The 20,936-nt window shown below is 38.6% G+C and overlaps 2 protein-coding genes across 7 annotated transcripts in view; one reads left to right on the forward strand and one right to left on the reverse strand.

Annotated features, from left to right (window-relative positions):
* The window catches only part of TEX10 (testis expressed 10), a 54,679-nt gene extending 51,098 nt beyond the window's left edge, over positions 1–3,581 (forward strand). For all 5 annotated transcript variants that reach the window (XM_033057144.1, XM_033057187.1, XM_033057166.1 and 2 more), the window contains 3 exons: positions 1,335–1,516; positions 2,447–2,657; positions 3,345–3,581. In XM_033057144.1, coding sequence (XP_032913035.1) covers positions 1,335–1,516; positions 2,447–2,657; positions 3,345–3,458 — 507 coding nt within the window. In that variant the 3' untranslated portion in view covers positions 3,459–3,581. The remainder of the gene's footprint in view (positions 1–1,334; positions 1,517–2,446; positions 2,658–3,344) is intronic.
* A 500-nt stretch (positions 3,582–4,081) lies between these two features.
* INVS (inversin) overlaps positions 4,082–20,936 on the reverse strand; it is an 85,635-nt gene continuing 68,780 nt past the window's right edge. For both annotated transcript variants that reach the window (XM_033057124.1, XM_033057134.2), the window contains 5 exons: positions 14,197–14,498; positions 12,062–12,869; positions 7,799–8,031; positions 6,759–6,839; positions 4,082–4,707 (listed from right to left, as the gene is read on the reverse strand). In XM_033057124.1, the coding sequence (XP_032913015.1) occupies positions 4,592–4,707; positions 6,759–6,839; positions 7,799–8,031; positions 12,062–12,869; positions 14,197–14,498 (1,540 nt within the window). In that variant the 3' untranslated portion in view covers positions 4,082–4,591. The remainder of the gene's footprint in view (positions 4,708–6,758; positions 6,840–7,798; positions 8,032–12,061; positions 12,870–14,196; positions 14,499–20,936) is intronic.

Genomic DNA, 20,936 nt, shown 5'->3' on the forward strand with positions numbered 1-20,936 from the left:
ACTTGTATGAATTGAAAATCTCTGTCCTGTCATCTTTCAGACTGGCTGACCAGCACATTCCATCAGTAGTGTTGGCTCAGTTGGTCTTCAGGATGATTCTTTATATCCATCTAGATCGCTGCCATTATTTCTTATTTATGGTTGACCAGGAAGAATGTTATTCATTTTGATTGTTTGGTGCCTCAGTGTCCTGGTGACAACAGGGACATGGTGACAACTGCAGTCCCACCTTCTGTCAGGCAGAACCATCATCATCCTCCTGCCTCTGCACCTGGCTGTCCCACGGTCAGCCTGGGACAGCAACCTGTGCTTGTGGCCTTGAAATACACCCAGTGTCTTAGACTGGAAGGATTTAAAAGTTTCAACTGGTTCTGTATCTCTTACCTCTCACAAGTAATAGTATGAATTAAATACATTTCACATTTCTGTAGCTTACTTTATTGATTCTTTTTCTAAACATTTCTAAAAGAAACAGCTGACCTTGTTAAGTGAATCACTTCCCTCTGTCAGCTTAAAATAATGTACTTGCAGGTGAGCAAATTAGACTACTCTCAAACTCCTTAAATAGTATTTTGAAGGTAAATGGTGCCACACTGCAATGCATTATTTTTTTATGGCTTTACAAGACAAAAATCTAGGGTACTTACTCCATAGTACTTCAAAATTTAAACTGCTTTCTAATTCACTGCCTCTACAAAAAACAAGAATTTTTTCTAAATTATTTATCATGCCTATAAAATCCTTACTCAAGATGATGCTCTCTCTTTAACAACAGCAGAGCATCACCCCACTTTGGGGTCACCATGTATTTCATTAGCTTTGATTTACCTTGGTTCATAAAGCTCCTGTTGGGCTTCAAAGGAGACTCACCCTGATGACAATCCAGTAGAAGCTTTCCTTTCTGTAGCATAAATGAGAGTTTCCTTCTACCTCAGTGACTGCTCACTGCCATTTCAGGACTCGGAAGGCCTTCCCAGTCCCATGATATATGCTTAAAAGGAAAGACCTGTTCTGCACAGAAGATTGTTTGTGCCTGCACTGTCATTCAGAGCAAGGCTCGAAGCAGTGTTGTGTTTTCCAAATATGTTAGAGATGAGTGTTTGGTTAGAAGGAATGGAATGAAGATGTCAATTTAACCTTGTGTTGGTGTGGGTGGCAGTGTACTGGGAAAGCAGGGATTTGAAAAAATGCAGTCATCTGTAGAGTTTGCACAGAAACAAAGTAATACATGTCACCATAGGAAAACTCTAGGTTTGCTTGTATCCCAGCAAAAAATCTTTTGTGTGAAGTGATGAACTTGAGTGCTTGTTTTTTTTTGTCTCATTTTAATACAGGTTGGCTTGGTTGTAATACCTGATAGCACAGCTGGATCTGTTCTATGTGCCATAAATAAGCTCTTGGATCAAGCCTGCATCATAAGTGAAAACCTGCACAGGTTCTTGGCCTCTTGTTGTTACAGTCTTCTGTACTTTCTGCTAACTATAGACAGAGAGGACGCAGAACACTTACAGAAAAGGTAAAGCTGCTCTTTTTACTGTCTTGTCTCTGTCTTTGCAGCCACAAGTATTTAGAGATGTGAAATGAAAGGTTACCGCCCTCCCCGCCAAGTCTTTTTTCCTGTCCCTCTTTTGCTTACTTCAAATCAGTACTTAGATTTAAGAAAAACCTGCAGAGTTACAAGGAATTACTTAAAACAGTAACTGAAGAAGGTTTAATCTCAAATTGTTCTACTTGGATGTCAAAACCATCCTGATTTTGTAAAGTTGGATATTTATACCTTAATCTTTAACCTTAGCTTCATGAGATGCATTGAAAAGCACCATGAAAAGGATTTGGCTTTATGAATACGTACTCTAAACTGATCTTTTAGTTTTGAAACTTCTCAGCATCATTACACAGACTGTAAAGCCATTTGATTTTAAAAACCCATAAACGACAGATAAGGAATTCACATAAATTCACCTGAAATGCATGAAAGTCTTGAAACAGGTCAAACTTCTCCATATACAGAAAAGTTGTTAAAAACTTCCTGAAAATTCAAAGCCCAAGTCCTCTTTCGTTTACCGTCTTTAATGTCTTGCATATCACAAATAGCTGAGTCCATTATTTAATTTATGAATCGGAAACAAAGATTCAGGTGTACCTGAAAAGTGACTCAAACAAAAACCTCTTTGCAGCTGCATGAAGCAGAAATTGCACTGTGTGAGAGATTAAGCAATTTGTAGCTTCCAGAGCAGGGCCTTAATTTTTTTTTTTCCAGTGCCGTACAAAATTTGGCATTTTCTGGTACGGATTTTCTGCTCTGCCACTAATTACGGTGAATGCAGTTGGTATGATTAAATCCACAAAAGCAGGTTTACTTGTACTGCCATGCAGCCAGTTCACAGAAGCACCCTTGAATTGTGTGTCCTCAATCATGTCAATCTTGATTCTCTTTTCCTCTCAGGGATATGCTGTGGAGATCATGCATTTCTGCATTAGCACTCCTGCCACGGTTACTGAGGCTGATGCTGCAAAGCCTGCAAGTGAGCAGGATCTGTCGGGAAGAGCTGCCCGTTGTTGCTCAGTTGCTTCGTTTACTAATGCAGCATGGGCAGCTCAGGAGCCATATGATCACAAATGAGTTTCTGGTGCAACAGATCATCAAGGACATCATGGTATGCAACTACTTCTTGTTTCCCAGAGACCACATGTATGTCATGCTTATTTGAAAAAATCATTGCAAATGTTCAAGAAGAGCCATTTTCAAACAGGGGTGGCGAAAGCAAATTTAAGATACTATGGTGAAAATCTCTAGCCTGCAGGTTAGGAGGGGGTTGTTTCCCTTTAGTGTTGAAAATGCCACAACTACGTCTTGTGCTGTTCTACTATGGGTGGGTTGTATTTATTGTTGTTGGGTTTTTTTAAGCTACCTACAAAATCCTACAAAAGAGGGAATTCCTGGGCCTAGGCTGGGATGGTCTGTTGGTAGCAGTTCTCCTTGGGCTGGGTTGGGGAGCTCTCCTGCACTGGTAGCACCGTGCTCATTTGCATTTTAATTGCCTATAAATGCAGAATTGCAAAGTAAGTGAGCCACTCTAATTAAGAGTAAGGAAAGCACATCTGGTGTTAACTCATACACTTGGTAATTTAATGACTTAGTGAACCCGGTTGTAACACTTTATTATTTGGGCTTTAATAGACACACAGTGTTGAAATGGATAAAAGAGAAGAATAATGTCACGGTGTGCAGGGGAACAGGGCTGTCTTGTGCCTTTAACAGTGCACCTGATAACCTGTAAAAACAAAGCCTTTTTGCAAGTGCTGTTGGGGAAATTGAGTTCCACCTTTTTTTTCCTTTCTAGACACTGAAGAGTGGTGAAGTTCAGGAGCAATGGCTCACAGACCTCCATTACTGTTTCAACATCTACCTTGCCTCTCATCCCCAGACACCTGGCCCTATAAACACAGTATATTGAAGAGGTCAAACTGCATTTATTGTAAAGCATTTACTTCTATTTAGTTTTGAATGGAAGATGTTGGAACAAAGCTTGTCAATTTTTTTGTAAGTGAAACAATAAAAATTTTACAGAGAACTGCAATACTTCTATTGCCGTTTTTTTCAAGCAAGTAGATATTACTGGAAGGTGTTTTAGTAAGGTGTCATGACCACAGTGAGAGGGTTAAAGAAAGTCCACTCCTTCATGCTAAAGAGCTTGCAGAGAAACAGGCTTAAATTGACTCTGCTCATCTCTTATTTTGAAGCATCACATTATTTTTAAAAAAAGTAGAATCGTGTAGTATCAAATAGGAAAAAAAAGAGAAAACAACATGCTTTAGAATAACTTTTTATTTTTGCTGAGTTCATATTTTTAAATACTTTGTGCAAAGTAAATATTGTACACTGTGGCCACTTCAAAGCTATTAAAAGAAGTATTTGTTTTTCTACAGTAGGACCCATCTTGCTTCTCTATTTAATGCACATAGAAAAAGAGTTATTTAAAAAATAGGTGATAACTTCAAAGGGTAGAAAACACAGCCCTAATAGTTTCCAAAGGTTGTGAAAGCAATTTCTTTAGTGTTTTTTGTCAACATGTCTACATTTCCTTCCAAATCCATAGTTAGCTAAGGAACTATTGTTTCTTTAGTGGATAAGTGGAGTGTGAAGGCTGTTCTTCCATTCCTGCTTGGATTTTGAAATTAACTTAATGAACTTGAGGTAAAATTGAACATTGGTCTCTCAGAACTGCAATGTCTTTAGTACAGTTTCCCTCTTCTTTGAAACTGTGATGAACATATTCAAAATTCCTACTTTTTGCAATGGAAAGCTATGATTGCCCCTACACTGTTAATGCAATACTGGGTGTAGTGCTTCATTTTCTGTCTTCAAATGCAATTCAGAGTTCATCCTGTGTTGGTAAAGAAATTAAGAGTTGCATTTAAAAACCAGTTTGTACCGAAAATGAGTCCAGCTCCTTAGAAATCTGCTTGGCATCTAATGCTGTGATAGTACAAAACTGAAAATGTTCAAGTTTAATACATCATAGATGGCTTATACATTATGAAAGATAGTTGTACTGGAATGGATTTTAAATTCCAAACGTTGTTTTACTTAATGCTTGAGTCTTGTATTTTTTGGTTTTGCAGCAGTGATTGGTCTCATGTTGTATGAAAATTGCCTTGATTTTTCCATGTTCTCCAGCAAATTAACACACTGTAGGTTGTTCACTGTAAAAGAACAAAATAGTTTTGATGAGTAACTCTAATGGGTGAAAAGCAGCTTCATCTACCCTGTGTTCTAGATTTCATAAGCAGTGAATCTCCTGGGAGCAGAACATGCCTTTTTCCTGGTAGCTCACTGCTGATTGTCTCTCAGTGAAGTTTAGTTTCTGCAGTACTGGGTACAGCTTGTGTGGAACATTGATGATGCTGCTGCTCATGTGGGACTTCAGCAGCGTCTCAGGGGTGTAGCAAGGTTCACCCCCATAAATGAATGTAGGGCTCCAGACTATACTCTTGGCTGAATTTGCTGAAGAGCAGAAAGAAATTGTGTTGTGCAATCTTTAGCAACATGAGGTAGGCAGTGGGCTCTTTCTAGGAAGTCAGGGAAAGTCCAGGGCCTAAAGTGAGTTCTGAATTGCTCCTGCAATTTCCTGTAATGTGCTACAAATAATAGGCATGTTTTCCTTTCCCAGGTTTGTAAAGATTAGCTGCAAACATTTCAATGCTTTATCCCATTCTAGCCAGCGTCATCCCAAGTGCAAATCCAAATGTTTCATTGAGGGTGTGAACTCAGCACATCTCAAGTCTTTTTAATGCCAAGAGTTGCAAAACCTGCTCCTTTTCTGAACACACTCTGCACACACTTTAATGTCCACAGTGAAACAAAGAACCAGGCTGTCTGGTTCTGCTGCAGAGCCCCTCTCTTTAAGCGCCACTTGCTGAGTTGAAAAAAGGAATCTACTTAATTTTAAAAAGCCAAATTAGAAAAAGAACTAATTTCAGGTTCTGAAATGTTTTAATGGTAACAATCTTCAAGGGCCTATTTGCCAGAATATGCAAAAGCACTTACCCCATGCCTGTATAACCCATCCTTTTCTACCTGTCACCTGCCTTACTGAGTATCCTTTGAACACCCTCTGAGTATCCCCCCTTCCAAAGTGTTTGACTGAGTTGGGTGTCAATCCCCGTTACAGATTGTCACCACACGCTTCTTCCACGAGCTCTATGAACATTAAAACTCAGGCTGCCAGTCAGCCTTCACCTTCCCAGATGTACCTTCTGCAAGGGAAGAATGAAACTGAACAGTCCATTCTGACCTACTCCAGGCACCTACGTCAGAAACGGAGTATCTGGCATTAGCCACTGACAGCTCTGAACTTTTCCAACAAACGTAATGTTGTCATGCACAAAGGCAGGCAGATGAAAAACATGTTATTGTCTTTTAAGTAAGGGCTAAAGTTCCCTGAGCTCCTATTAGGTGAATAAAAGTAGGTAGTGTTCTAAAGGAACTGGGCAGAGTTCCTATCACTAACCTATTCGTCACCAAGTTATGAAAGCAAAGGCCACTCCAGCCTCAAGAGAAAGGCTTTTTATTTCAGAAGACAGGGAGATCTGTTGTCCCGAGAAGTTAAACGAAAAGAGCTAAAAGCGCTTTTAAAATTTAGATTAGTATCTGCATGAAGAGGTGGCAATCAAACACCTGTCTGGTCATGCCTCTTAATTAAAACAGTTCTCAGACAGTGAAAGAAAAAGGCCTCTGTCTCTCCCTGAGGCAGAAATTCACCTACAATTCTAACAAACTCAAGGATAGGTCCACTGTCAGAGTTGTGTTAAACAACTTGGAAAATGTATTTTACTTCCCTTTGCAAATTACCTGAACTCCTGACTCCTTGAAGCAGTTGCTGTGTTCCCATCTAGCTGTGGTCTGTCTGACGGAGGTGCAGCACAGCCAGGAACACCAAATGCCCAGCGGGGCACCAAACCTTCATGTGGTGAAGCACCAACATTACCACAGCTCCCAACCCCAAGTCAGTCCATAGTACACTTTAAAAATGGCCTTTAGTAAAGAAGTTTTTAATCTAAATGGCTCAAGGATAGAAATGCAGTGCTCAAGCCAAAAAGTGGTGAAAGAAGGAGTGTGCAATCACAACAGTTTGGCAGTAATTACGTATTTTGATAAGAGAGCCCAGTCCTTGAGCAGATTGTTTTATTATCTAAAAAGAAACCAATCTCAGGTATATAAACATTAAAGTATTCTTAAAATGGACGTGTCCTACCTGAGACCAGCTGCACCTCAGAAAATTTCAGCTTGGAAGGAGGTCTTGTTGACTGACACACTTTGCCTTCCTGAGAACGTCCTATAACAAACAATGTGTTTATCTGTGTTTTATCACATAAGCATGTGGTTGTGTGTAGCTACAAACTATTTCAGTAAGTTACAGCATTATTTTATCCTAAAAATCACTGTCATTTTTTATGAGGAAACTCATGAGACATTCCATATGACACAAAATTATGACAACTACACATGTAATTTAACTAATATTAAAATACATCTTGCAGTTGTTATAAAAAAATAAGGAAAATAAATTTCTTAGCTTTATTTATTTTATCCTTTTTGGTTCTCAAAGCTACAGAGCCATGATAGAAGTGATTTAGCTGTTAAAGTACCTGTTAAAGTATATATAATTAGCATATCCTTACTCAGTGATCCACACTTTAAAGGAACTCAAGGTCTAGAAGCAGAACTTTACCTATTGAAGATGCATTCCTTTGCACGTGCACATTCAGGCACAGTGCAAAGCAGTGCAGAATTATAAAAGACAATTTTGCTCTTGCCATAAAGACCACTTCATACAGAAAGTTCTCAACATTGAACATATTCTTCAAATGAAAATATTTTTAAAACAGTAACAAGCAAAACAAAAAGTTTAAACCAATGCTTTAAGAAACGAAACCCAGATCCAGGTAGCCACTCTGCATGGATACAGCCAGCTATCCCCAGTTCAACTGCTCTGTTCTCTTTCCACTTTGATATATGTGAGCAGCTCTGGCAACAGAATTATTTGATTGCTCAAGATCTGTGCTGAAACAATGCTGTGTAGGGATTCAAACAGCTTTAGCAGCAGCCATTTTAAATCACTGAGTTGTTTAGTTTTTTAAATCTGAAAGAGAAATACAATTGCCTAGAAAACCTGAGGTTCAGACTAATTTTTATAAATACTTAACAATTCTTAACAATTAGGTAAGTGCATAGATGAATACTCTGTTATAAAAATAAAAGCATAGTTATAAATTACAGTGAAAAGAAAATTACCATATATCTGCTTTAGGATGGACTGCTTGCTGGTTTTTATGGCTGAGCTGGTTTTGTTTACGGATTTCAGATTTTTACATGAAGGAACTGATTTCAGAGGGCTATGGTTCAGCTGCTTCTTCCAAGCAACCTGAATGAAGAAGGCAGCTGCCTCTTGTCTCCATTTGTCTTCATCTTCCTTGCACTGCCGCTTAGCACTAAGGAGCTGAAACAATTCCTGTCTTAGCTGGTAACTAGAGAGCAGAAAAGAGAAGAGCACTTGTTTTAGGTGACCTGTTTTAACTTCCGTGCTTTCCACGCATCAGTTCACATGGTGGATTACATGAGTAACTGGGAAAACAGAACTCCCACTGATGTGCTAAGTCACTTGGATGAGAAATGTTTGTTCAGAAGAAAAAGTAGGAGTTGGGTTCAATTTTGGATGCATCCATTATTTCACACACTTAGTAAAGATCTGGCATTACAAGTATCAAAACTTAACAGTACTTCAACATCAGTTTATCAGCTGCTTTATACATAGGAAATCATCAGAAGACAAAACCATAAATATTTATGGTAACAGTATAATCTACACTGCTTCCTCATTTTCACTAGATTCACATCTTAATAACACCAAACTTTCTTGTCTGCCTTAGCACTTCATGTCTTCAGTCAATCAGTGCAAGAGACAAATCAAATCTGCCTCCTGTGAGTTCAACTGCACATTTCCTCCGCAAAAAAACGAGCTGCTCTCCACCCTTCCTCCGAAGATGCTCCCCTCACCTTGTTTTCAGCAATCTGTGCTTTCCCTTCAAAGGCTCCCTGTCTTCTGACCCAGCCTTGCCTCAGCTGCTTTGATCTTGCACACAGTCACAGCCCTCTGCGAGTGGCAGCAGCAGATTATCTGTCCCTCACACTCCGGTGGCAAATGGCACCGGCAGCAAGGAGTTGTTTGGGTTTTTTTTTTCTGCTTGAATCGGACGTAAGTGTTCAATCGGATATTGGCGTTTCACACTCACAAGTCAATTAACTGGCTTAGCAATTAACTCTGAATCCTCCCAGTACAAACCTGTCACAAATGAGCATTGAGTAACACTTGTAAAATATTAATTATAAGTGTTTGGTAACAGGCCAAAACACATTGATCATCATCCCCTCTGGCATTCAAAAAGGCTTCTACTGAATGCCCTGGTAAAGCGAAGGAGGAAGGAAAGAGAAAGAGATCATTTTTTTGTTGCTCCTTCTGCAAAAAGTTCTAAATTAAAACAAAAGACAACAAGCCAGATACAAATTGTTTAAATATATGTTCTAAGCCAATGAACTACATAATTCAAACAAAGCAGCAGCTATACACAAAAAATGAGTACATAAGAGCACAATAGAATGCCAAAGGGGGATGATATGCTCCATTACAGCCCAAATAATTTTAAACTTCCAATAAGCTTAGTAAATTACCTCTGTGAAATTTGCTGGGTGAGACAAATGTATTTAATCTTAATTTAGTGAAGCTTCAGAATTCAGGCATGTACTGTTATGCAGCTCATTAAAGTACATAACAAATGCAGGCAGCAACTGCATCTTGTCAGTGCCTGCAAGTTGTGAAGCATGGTATGAATTCAGAACCAGGAGTGTTATTGAGATAGAGGGGGAAAATGATCCAGTTTTCTTAAATAACATGCCACTTTTAACTTTTTAACGGGGTGAAAGAGGAAAAGAAAGTGAAGAGGGAACACAGTTGCAGTAACTTGCAAACATAAATTGAGCTAAGGATGGGTTAAGTGAATACTTAACTGCAGAAAAAACAATTGGGGAACTGTTTTATACTGGAGCAGAAAAGAATACTAAGCTACTCTCTTGGAATTCAGTAATTACTGCCAGATGCCTTTGTTGATACAGTGAAATGACCCATTCACAGTCACTCCACCTTTGCACCCAGCTGTGATTTCATGTTTGCAGAGAACTTCTGGTAGTTTTTAGCAACAAGTAAACAACTGCGAGGTTCTGCCACTAAGAAGATGTAGGCAGGTATCTGTAGAGCAAGTGCACATTGTTTCAATTCTCTTAACAGATCATTCTGATCCTAGTGAGAAAAAAAGGAGAATGGGACCAAGTTTGATACAATATCAATCTGACATGGTGCCTTAAAATATACCGGATGCTTAGTCAACAAAACTGCTGCACATAAAAGTGGAACATCCACGTGCAACAACAAAGCTGGCAAGTGGTATTCTCAGTGATTGCTACAGAAGCTCCAATCTTAAAAACCACTGCTGGCCAAAGAACGCACACTGCAATAATATATTAAAAATATACAGCTTGACTCCACGGGGAGAGCAACAGTGACAGCAACCAACTTTTTCCACTTCTGTCAGCTCCCTGGGGGCTCTGGAGTGTGGTAAGGCCCCAGTGCTCCCCAGGAGAGAGAACATAGACACAGAATCTGTAAGGCTCAATGAGCAGGATAAGCAATTAACCTTTGGCAAGCCACACACCTTAGAATACACTTTTGAGAAGTACATTTATAAAGTTTGCAGATTTGGGAATTGAAACATTCTCCTGAGAACAGCAAGTTTAATACTCTTAAGCAGAGCAGTACCACTCTGCTGTTGTGTTTGCCTTCCATAAGTAAATCAGGACTACAAAATTTGCAGAGTGAGACAAATCCATTTAGCTCTAATTTAGAGAAATTCCAGAAATCAAGCATGTACTTCTACATGTTTCTAATGTGGAATTACACAATAACATTGTATAATTTTACTTCTGTCTACAAGTACATGCTATTTACCATGTGCAAATTTAGAACAAAAAATCAGGACAAACACAGGACTACAGAAGAACTGCCAAACTAATGTTTCCTGCAGCCTTGCAGAAATTACGATCTTTGTTAGTGTTCTACGAGTTCTAGCAAACAGAACAAATATATTTATTTTTCAATATTAAGTATTTAAATAGCAAATGTAACTTAAACAATCCTTAATTCCCACAGTTTCCAAAATGCAAAATATTAGTAAGTGCATGCACTTCTTGGAGACAACACACGCCATCCCTGTTACAGCAGGTGGACAGTTTAGAAAGGTCTATCCAAAATCTGTAGCATAAATGGAATGCAGATTTCTGTGCAGGTAAATCAGCTTAATGCACGGTTTTGGATCCCAGTTCTTGTGGGGAAATTTGCACAAGCACTCACTTCACATCGTTCTGCTTTGTATTAAAGCCATGGGACATACCTGCCCCTCTGTAAGGATTTTAAACTGGTGCTGAGTGAAAGCAGCAGAGCCAGCAGCAGCAGCAGCACTTGCAGATACAGTCTCCTAACCTACCCCTGGCTTCTTCTGACTTTTGGTATCCAAGCGATTTGAACACAGGACAAGACTTCGGGATCTGTATCAGAAAAGAAGGCCAAGGAGCAAGCAGCAGAGAGAGCAGAAGTAGTGGAACCCTGGGAGAAAAAGTGGCTGCTTTGCTTCAGAGTTTAGAGGAATATGGCATGGAATCACAGAACCACAGAGTGGTTTGGGTTGGAAGGGATTTTTAAAGACCATCTCGTCCACCCTCCCTGCCATGGCCAGAGTTCCTCAGAGAAACTGTTAAACTAGTGAGACACCTGGAAAGAATATTAATAAACATAAGCAATTTATTGTTTTTTGCATCCAGTAAAATCAAAGGAAGTTTAAATATAAACAAAAAATTAAAATAATTTGCATATTATATACTTCCTTTACATGCTCTTCCTGCCCATTTGATAAAAAATTAAATATTAAGAAGCGTGTACTTTTAGAATGACTGCATTTCTGAGGCTGAAACTCACACATTCAGGAAAGGAGGATAATGCTGTGGAAAGCATTCTGTACATTCATCTGTACAGCAATTGCTCCTGTTTAATCAAGGTATTCAAGCTACCTTCAAGTTTTGGCAATGAACACTCAAAGCTCCCATTTGGTTATCTGGTTAAATGTTAGAGCACAACTCCAAGCATGCTACTGAACTCCAGGTTTAGGCAAATCCTGATTTGCACTCTCTAAAGAAAGATCAGAGCTTGAAATAGAAGTTTAATGATTTCTCTGATAATTAAAAGTCATCACTTATCTTGCACTTTTTATGAACTTACTTGTGTAATTCTACGCAATTGGAACCCACTTCCCCTTGTGTGGAGAAAGATCATGAACTGCCACATTTAGCACTGGCAACACTGTAAGCAAAATAAAGCACACTGCCAACAAGCCTGGTTTCATTTACATCTACTTGTATCTCACTCTTCTCCAGCCACTGAAGCAGTACTCTTACCTTCTCCACGTCCTCTGTATGACTGTGGCAGCGTAGTTCTTCTTCCGAAAAAGCTCTTTTCTTTTTCTTTCCTTTTCTATGATCTGCATTCGAATCTCTAAAGGGATTAGTTCAATATTTGTACTTTGCCACGGAACAGAACATAATTGATCATCTGCATTCCTGGATCCAATTATGCCTGTTTTTTCCAAGTTCAAACTGTCATCAGAAGTAGAACATGCTATTGGGTTTCTTGGCACAGTCCTGGTAGGTTCTGCATCAGTAGACAACAATGAAGAGGCCTTTTTTGTTATTTCATTGTTTCCCACTTTGACAGTTTGTTCTACAGCATGCAGGCTGTCATTTCTGCTGCTTACAAATACTGTTTTGGCACTTCCTGGTCTACTAGAACCAGCTGGTGAACATCTCTTATCGTTTACCTCTTTATTTCTGGGTTTCTGCTGGTGCCTTTTGCCTTTGGAAGAAGCTTCAGTCAGCTTTGAGTTCCGCGCCATTCCAGCGGTACAGCCGACATCGCAGAAGAACACAGCCCTTCCTTCCGCGTGGTCCCTCTTGCCAGAGGGAGGCTGACTTGGAACCTTCAGCTTCTCCCTAGCACTGGCAGTCCTACAGGTAGAAGCAGAAAGCCTCCTGCTCCTCCGAGTGCAGGCACCCGTGGTGTCGACAGCGTGTTCCTTGTGCTTTTCTCCGTCCACTTCTGCAGCAGCTGCAACCTCATGTTTCACTTCAACTTTTGTTCCTTCGGTTGCTTTGTCACAATGGAAATGGACACAACTTGACTTGCTTTTGATGTGTTTCCTCAATGAATCTTTAGACAGAGAAATTGAAAGCAGATTCAGTCTCTGACCCAGCAAAACATAGTTTATGTCTCTGATTTTTTTGCTCAGTTACCTTGGGGGCACACTATGATTCACTTAAATGCAAGCAGGAAGAATCTGAACAGGACATGATTGCCCATCACAGTATAGTCCCAAACACCTTCATTTGCTTAATGTTTTACACATGGTTTTCTTTCTAACATTACATTTGAGTTAGATGTCTGAAAAACTGCTGCTCTATCCATGCTGTATCCTGGCATAGGATAATCCACTGACCCAGGAAACCCAAAGCACTTGGCTTCTCAGTACTTCCCTTGATATCCTGAATTAAATTATGAAGTCCTTCCTATTTCTCCCTTGCTGCTGTGTGATCACTGCTTCTAAACACTTTGGGGAGGGTGACTTGGAAGCCAGACTGGAGTGCAAAACTGAAAATTCCCCATCTTCCATCCACCTTCCATTCTGCTTAGAAATTAACAGAAGAATGAAAAAATAGACCAGAGAGGATGAAATGTAACAGACAGGATGTTACAGGGTAGGTAGGAGGGGAAAAAAGAAAAGAAAGAGATCTTTGATATACTGTCATTCCAGAAAATCATCTGGATCATCCAAAACCTGGTGAAACCATGCTATATTTGTCATGCCTTTACAGCATACCCTTTTGACTGGATAACCAGATCAGAAAACACCCAACAACTGAATCACAATTTTCACAGCCCAAAGGGTCTGAATTTATACTTAATTCCAATAAAATGACCAATGAAGTCCATTAAAGTTTTGGCCACATTGATTAAAACACCTAATGAGAACTGACTATACAACTTGATGGTTTGATCCTTGTTGTATCAATTTTCCTGCACCACTTCAGTAACAAAAAGAGAATGCATACCTAAAAAAGGCATAGTGTTCTTTCGAACACCGATTGTTTGGATTGAGCAAGAGGATAAATATGGTTTATCCGTTTATCTGGTTTAAAACCAGATTCACCATTTCTCCATTTGCATTCTTCATGTGCACCACAGATACGTCAAATATCTTTAATCTTTTCTCTGAAGAGTGCAGCTAACAGAACAATTGCCCACAGCTTGTTTTCACATATTCTAGGTATTTTTATAGACACTGTAGGACACACTACTGATGTTTTTCACTACTTCACCCAGAGTAAAAGAATCTGTATCTAACTCTATCCTGCTGCACATATTGCTCAAATGATGAGAGAACATGAAATCACAGAAAGAGAAAATGGGTTCTATATATAAAATACCCCCAAGAAGTGGACAAAGCAGATAAATGGTACAATTAAAAAAGATCACAAACCTTGCCTGATCTTATGACCTTCTTTCTGAGGCTCTGCTGACAGGCAGCTCTCCTTTGGGGTCCCTTTGTCACGACCAGCTTTAGGTGACCCTCTGCTGTTTTTCCCCATCTGTATTTGTGAAGCATTGAGGGACAGAAGCCTCTTGCTCTGTGTGTCAGCTGCTTTGTTGGGTATCTGGGGGACACTGGTGGCCTTCTCCCAATTTGCAGGATTCTGTTGTACCCGAAACTTGTTTTGTTCCACGTTCTGCATCCCTTTCTGCAGCTTGGCTTCTTTCCTCTTACTTTCCTCTTCACGTTTCCTGTAATTACAGTCCATACCATAAGAATTTTGAAGATTAAATCTTGGAAGCATATATCTAACTTGAACACACTCCTCTCCAAAAATCTGACACTGCCACAACAAATCCTTGACTTGACATCTTTTTCATGAGAAAAGGACACATATTGCACTGAAATGTCTTAGCTTGATCCAAAACAACAACTGACTTGCAGCTACAGCTTGATGAAGGTTAAGTCCTTGTCAACCAGCTGCCCATTCCATTTGCAGTTGTTTTGACTGATCTTATAACACTCATTTATTGAAAACAACTAAATTTAGATGGTTTTAAAAATATACAAAAATTAAAAGCAGGATTTTAAAAGAATCATGACCCTAATAACTGTGTTTGTAATTAGTGACAAGCAATATTTTCATGTGAGTAGTAACGCAATATACTGCATTTGAAAAGCAAAAAACTTTCACAAAAGATACAGTATCACTGAGACTATTTTTTCATACTTAAATGTGTTGTAGTTAGTACAGACAATTATAACCAACTTTGAACTAGCTACTGGTACTAACTTGCTGCTATGTATTTGTCATTGATAGATAATTAATTTTACATAAACATTTTTCACATAAATGACAAATACTGATAATATGAGATGTGAATTAAGAACTTGTGTGCACACAGTATGCCATTACAGTGGTGACATTTGGATTTCCAAAATGAAGTAAATCATGCATCTCTTAATAGCATAGCCATGAAAGAGAATTTTGGACAAACTTAGGAAAGGTGCATACATTGAATAAAATTTTGTAGCCTATTTTGAAATACAGCGGGTTTTCATTGCACTTTATCTTTTAAATTCTTCTTCCTACCAAGCAGAATAAACCAAATAGCACACGGCAAACATTACACACCTACCTCCCTCTGAATTTGTTTTTATAAATTAAGCCCTGGCTGTTGGATGAAGTGACACTTTTCCTGTTGGAACGGACAGGCGGTAAATGCCGTATCATGTAGCTGCCTGGTATTTTAACTTGCTTCCAGTGCTCCAACACAGTGTGCAGACTGTTGCCACATCACCTCCCAGCACGGCGTGTGACAGGTGAGTTATGCAGCACGCCAGCCCCAGTTCCTGTGAGTGGTGTCACTGCCAGCGCGTGTCACTGCAGCGCGAGCTGCCAGCCAGAAGCCCTAACTTTATCTGTCAGTGCTATCTTATCAACTATGCTCTGCAGAAGAGGTTGATTGAACTTTGCACCTGAAAAGCTGCTAATTGATCTAAAAAAATACACTCCTAGCAGCCTGGGATTCAGTATTCCCTCTGGCATGAAAAAAAGTGGCTACTTTCAATTAATATCGGCATTCCACAACCGGACTATGCAGGGATGTTGGGACTGTGTTCAGTATGGATCTCACTGCCACTACTGTGCCATTTGAGCTGATAAATCAGATCTTGCTATTCACACAATAGTAATTTTCTATTCTTCTCAAGAACAGGCAGCCTATTACCAATGTCCTCTATTCAGGGTATTAGAAAAGGAAGTGTGAGATGGGCTGTGTGATTTGATACACAATCAAGCTGGAGTGACCTGCACTCCTCTGACAAGCAGATCAACTCAAAACGACTTCAGCAATGGACCAATTGTAAAGTTATTGAAATGACACAGGACCAGAAATCAAGAAGTAAAAAGGGTTGTTTTTTTCTTTAAAGGTCTTATCTGTGTGCTAATTTTTCAAATTAAACTGAAGAAAGAATAAAGGGAAGGGATTTCAAAGCTCCCTATTCTTACAGCATCATCACAATTGTCACAGTACAGTGTAGTTGAATAATAGACTTCTGAATACATAAGAACCTCCCCTTGTGTTTTGCTTTATTTAATCAGAAATTCAGTTTGCATCACAGTGAAGGATCTCTTTGAAATTAAAATTCCCAAGTTTTTCTGTTGTACAATTTGGGGAGAGGCTAGGTTTCATGAACAAATGAAGGAAGTAGATAAGATTCTAACTTCAGGGCTCTCAGTCATTCTCAGGAGGTTCTGGTGATCCAACAGGATCCAAATTTAGACAGCTACAGCTCAACAGTGGTAACAGAGCTTGTAAGCCAACATATTCCACTGTAAATGCAACACAATTTTGTCCTGAATGATCATAAGCTCACATTTTGTTGCAAAATTGAAAGAATGAAAACTGAGCCTTTAGCAGATGAAAAGGAACAGTTTCAGCCTTACATGCTCATTTATAAAGACAGAGATGTTTGAATTTTTGATTCTGCTAGAATGAATTCAACCTTTCTATGCTGTTAAGAATAGAAGCATAACTTTTTTATCTACACACTGAAGGAGAGTGTTTTTAAAGTTATCCTTGCAAAAAAACCCCAAAAACTTATTTAAAAAATTTCAGCTGAAAATAGATCTCCAGGTATGATCCTACTACTGATAGAGCTTTCTCTGGATTAAGAGGAGTTATATTTCATGTTGTATAAATAGCATTACCTGCTACACAATCTAGCGTGATGATTATTTTCAAAAGAATGATACCACTGACTCATGAGGTGTTCAGCTTCTGATCTACAATGATCTTTTAAATTGATAGTCCTTAACAAAAATGTTAAGACAACAGTTAATTTCTGTCCAGTATTCCTATGTTGATGGGTCTTCCCAAATGTGTAGATCTGTTAGTTCTTGCCTAAGTACCTATTTTTTCCTCAGTCATTTCTTGTATGTATTTGATTTAGTCTTCAATGTGCTTACAATCTTCTGCATCTTGGTACTATTTTCAAATTGAAATTTACTTTTTAAATTAAAATAAAAATTCATGATAGATTTATGTGAAATTCTCATCAACACACACTTCCAGTTTAAAGGTGAGAAATGAGAAATTTCCCATGAGGTAGCATGAAGACTTTAGGAAAGTCTGAATGACAGCTACTGTTTCTCCATGGACAAAAAACTTGTTATTCAGACACAAAACAAAATTGAGTTGGTTTGATGAAATTTCTTCTGAAGTAAAAAAAAAAGCCCACAGAACAGTTCAGTCTACTTCGCATCTCTCATGAACCAACTGTTTCCAATGAATATGTTTACAATGGTTTATTGTGATACCTACCTCACATCCTTTGCCAGTTCTTATTTAGCACCTCAGCTTGTTAGTTTTATCATTGCATGTTCTTATTACTGTCAATTTTAGTAATTTAATCAAATTTTCAAAATGTGCTTTTCCTTTTCAGGTTGCTGAAGAGCTCATTATTTTCTCTGTTGCCACACCCCCCATCATTTCTCAGCATGCGGGGCTAACCACCAGTCTTTTGAAAAACCTCATAATCTACTTGGCATGAGAACATTTTTCTAAATCTTCTGAAGATTTAATTGAACTGCTTATTTTCTTGCTGTTCTTCTCTTCCTAAATATCATGAGCTACTTACTCACTTTCATCCATTTCCCTTTCACATCCGCATTCTCAATCACTTTCCTTCAACTGGCCTGAACGAAAAACAGAAGTATGGATTCAGGAACTCATCTTGAGAAATTGAAAGGGGAGGTGAACAAATGAGGAATGAGTTCTGCAGCCCTTTCAAAATCCAATACATTGGAAATTAGTTTTCCCAGAATATGTTTTAAACACTTAAATATTATTTTCTTAAATACTTGGTTTTGCAATAAGTAAACTGAAATATTTTTTTTAAAAGTCTGGAAGGGATCTCAGGAAGTCAGCAAGGCTAACAAGCTGCTCAAAACAGGGTCAGATTGGGTAGCTCAGGTTTTTATTCAATTATGTCTTGAAAACCTTTATGGACAGAGGCCATACAACCTCTTTGGGCTGTTCTACTGGTCCATTGTGACAGGGGTGAAAGAATTTCTCTTTATTTCCAGGCAAAAATCTCTTGTCCCAACTTTTGCCTGTTAAAAGTTTCCCAGAGACCAAAAACACCAACCAGACTACAATACCCCAGGTAATTCTTTTGGCCCTTTTTGAAGCTGGGTGCAATATTTTCTTTCCTCCCATCATAGGGGACCTTCCCTGGTCTCTGTGACCTTTCAAAAACATTCAAAAGTGACTTCTAAGGGCATCATTTAGTTCCTTCTTTACCCTTGGATGCAGCCAACCTGGACTTGTCTGGGCTGAGTTCTCTCAAGCCTGACTTAATCCTCATTCACAGCTGGCAGTTCTGCTCCTCCTTGAACCAATTCTCTTAGCAGAGGCCTGGGAGACCTTCTGGCAGACTGAGGAACAGAAGGCATTGAGTACTCCTGCCACACCTGTGTCTGTTGTCACTAAATGCACCATTCAGCAACAGGCCCACATATTCCTTGCTCAGCCTTTTACTAAATGCATTGCTACTTTTATTGGTAGAAGCATAAACTCACTTTGTAACTTGTAACATTTCTTTAAAGTCTCAATTCCATTTGAGTTTTGGTGTTTCTGACACCATCTACATGCCCAAGCAATGCTTTTCACTCTGCCTTTGCAGTCTGTCCCAGTTTCTGCCTCCTGTAAACTGCATTTTTACATTTGAGCTCTGTCAAGGGTTCCCAGCTTACCCAAACTGGTCTCCTGGTGTGTCTCTTTGCTCAGTGACATAATAGTGTGCATGTTGTTTTGGCCCTTCATCAAAGTTCATTTTACAAATTACAATTTCTTTGATATAGGAGAGAACATGGGAGAAGATGTTTGTATAGAAATATTTCACAGGCTTTAAATACAGTGAATGTAATTTTACCAGAAAATAATACAGGGTTTTAAATATCTACCCTGAAATAGTTGGGGAGAAGGTGTGTGTGTTCAATCTAGGAGTTCACCATCATTCTGGATCCCCACATAATGTCTCCTTTTATCTGGAGACCAGATTTTTAAACACCAGTAAGGATAATGGTTTTTTGTATGCAGGAACACCCTGGCCAATTTTAGCTGTGGAATGCACAGATGGGTACACAGAATGATGACAAGATAATGTCCCCTTCAGTTTATTACAGATCATAAAATCGCAATTAAATAAAATTTGTTATGTGACAACCTGATTTGCTTGTACACTCCAATTGTACTGTAATTCTCTTTTTATGGTATTTGGTACACAGACTTTGTTCCCATTGTTTTCAAACAAATCAACAACAGCTAAGTAAGTTTCAGAAACTACATCAGAAACTCACAAAGGAAAACTATTATAAAAATACTCGCAGATTTCCATGAGGCAATTATTTTCCATTTAGTCTTTTACATGGTGGATCAGAGATTCTTCTAAAAATTACTGTCATCAAAAAGGATAAAACTATCTCATTTGGTAAAGTCAGTTGTGATCACACAGCAATAAGCAGAGTTCTCCACATTAAAAATAAATATTTTTCAAGGCAGCTTCTCCATGCAGGTTTTGACTTGCACTGATTTCAGTAGAAAAGGCAAACAGTAGGAGAGCTACAGGTTACAACTTCAGGATGTAAAGATGTGAGTAAGAGATGAGTTATCTGGTATTTCTAGCTTTGGTTCTTCCTAGGGAATAATAATCGTTGTATAGTAGCAGCAATCAAACCCAATGAAGGTCTGACTGGCCAATTATGCAGGACATCAAACTACCAAATCTGATACAGAGTGGAGTGCAGCTGAATTTGTCTGTGATACACAGATGCAGCAACTAGGCGCAATAGTTGTGTTGTGTGTTTTTTTCATATGAGCTCTCTATCAAAACACTACTCCCAAATCACACAGAAATCTTTTCAGACTGTTTTTCATTTCAGAATCAGATTTCTTCAAGAGAAACAGGTGCTAATTTCATACTAAGAATCTTAAGGATAAACTCCAAGCAAGCAATGCATTGTGATAATCATTTACCTACCTTCTGATTTTAGAATTTCACCACTGTGCTACCATTACCACATTTAAATTGGGTTGAAACTCAGCCAGAAACTACACATTTTGCTGACACCAATTTGAATTGCATATGTTAGTTATCTGCAATCCAATATAACCAATTCATAGGAACTCTTTAATTCAAGACCAGAAAATGTAAGTGCAGAGAATGCTAAGGCCCAAAATGAAGTTGCAAATAAAAATGAGGAGTTCAGGTTGCTAGAGAAACATTGAGTTAAGCCTTACTAAACCAGGCTTTCCCTGATTTGTTTTCAGTTTTTTTTCCCTGAGCTACTGATTATTTTCTGTTCAAAACTGATATCAGCACTTGATATGTAAATAATTATTTCCACTACCTTAAAGTGATAAATGTTTTCCAAGTCTTTTTATCATCATACAGAAAATCAGGCAAAGATTCATGGACACTAACATGCTATTTCCTCAGCTTTTGGTATTTTGTCTTTCTATGGAATATTATATAAAGTTTGTTATTTAAACTGGAATTATATGGAAAATAACACCCATCTCTCTATAATTACATGGAAGTTATATGCTTCCTTTAGTTTCATGAATTTTACCAAGAGGAATAAAAACTGATGAGCAACAGATAAAATCATACACTGATAAATA

This window comes from Catharus ustulatus, chromosome 1 (genome assembly GCF_009819885.2).
Source record: "Catharus ustulatus isolate bCatUst1 chromosome 1, bCatUst1.pri.v2, whole genome shotgun sequence".
Taxonomy (NCBI): domain Eukaryota; kingdom Metazoa; phylum Chordata; class Aves; order Passeriformes; family Turdidae; genus Catharus; species Catharus ustulatus.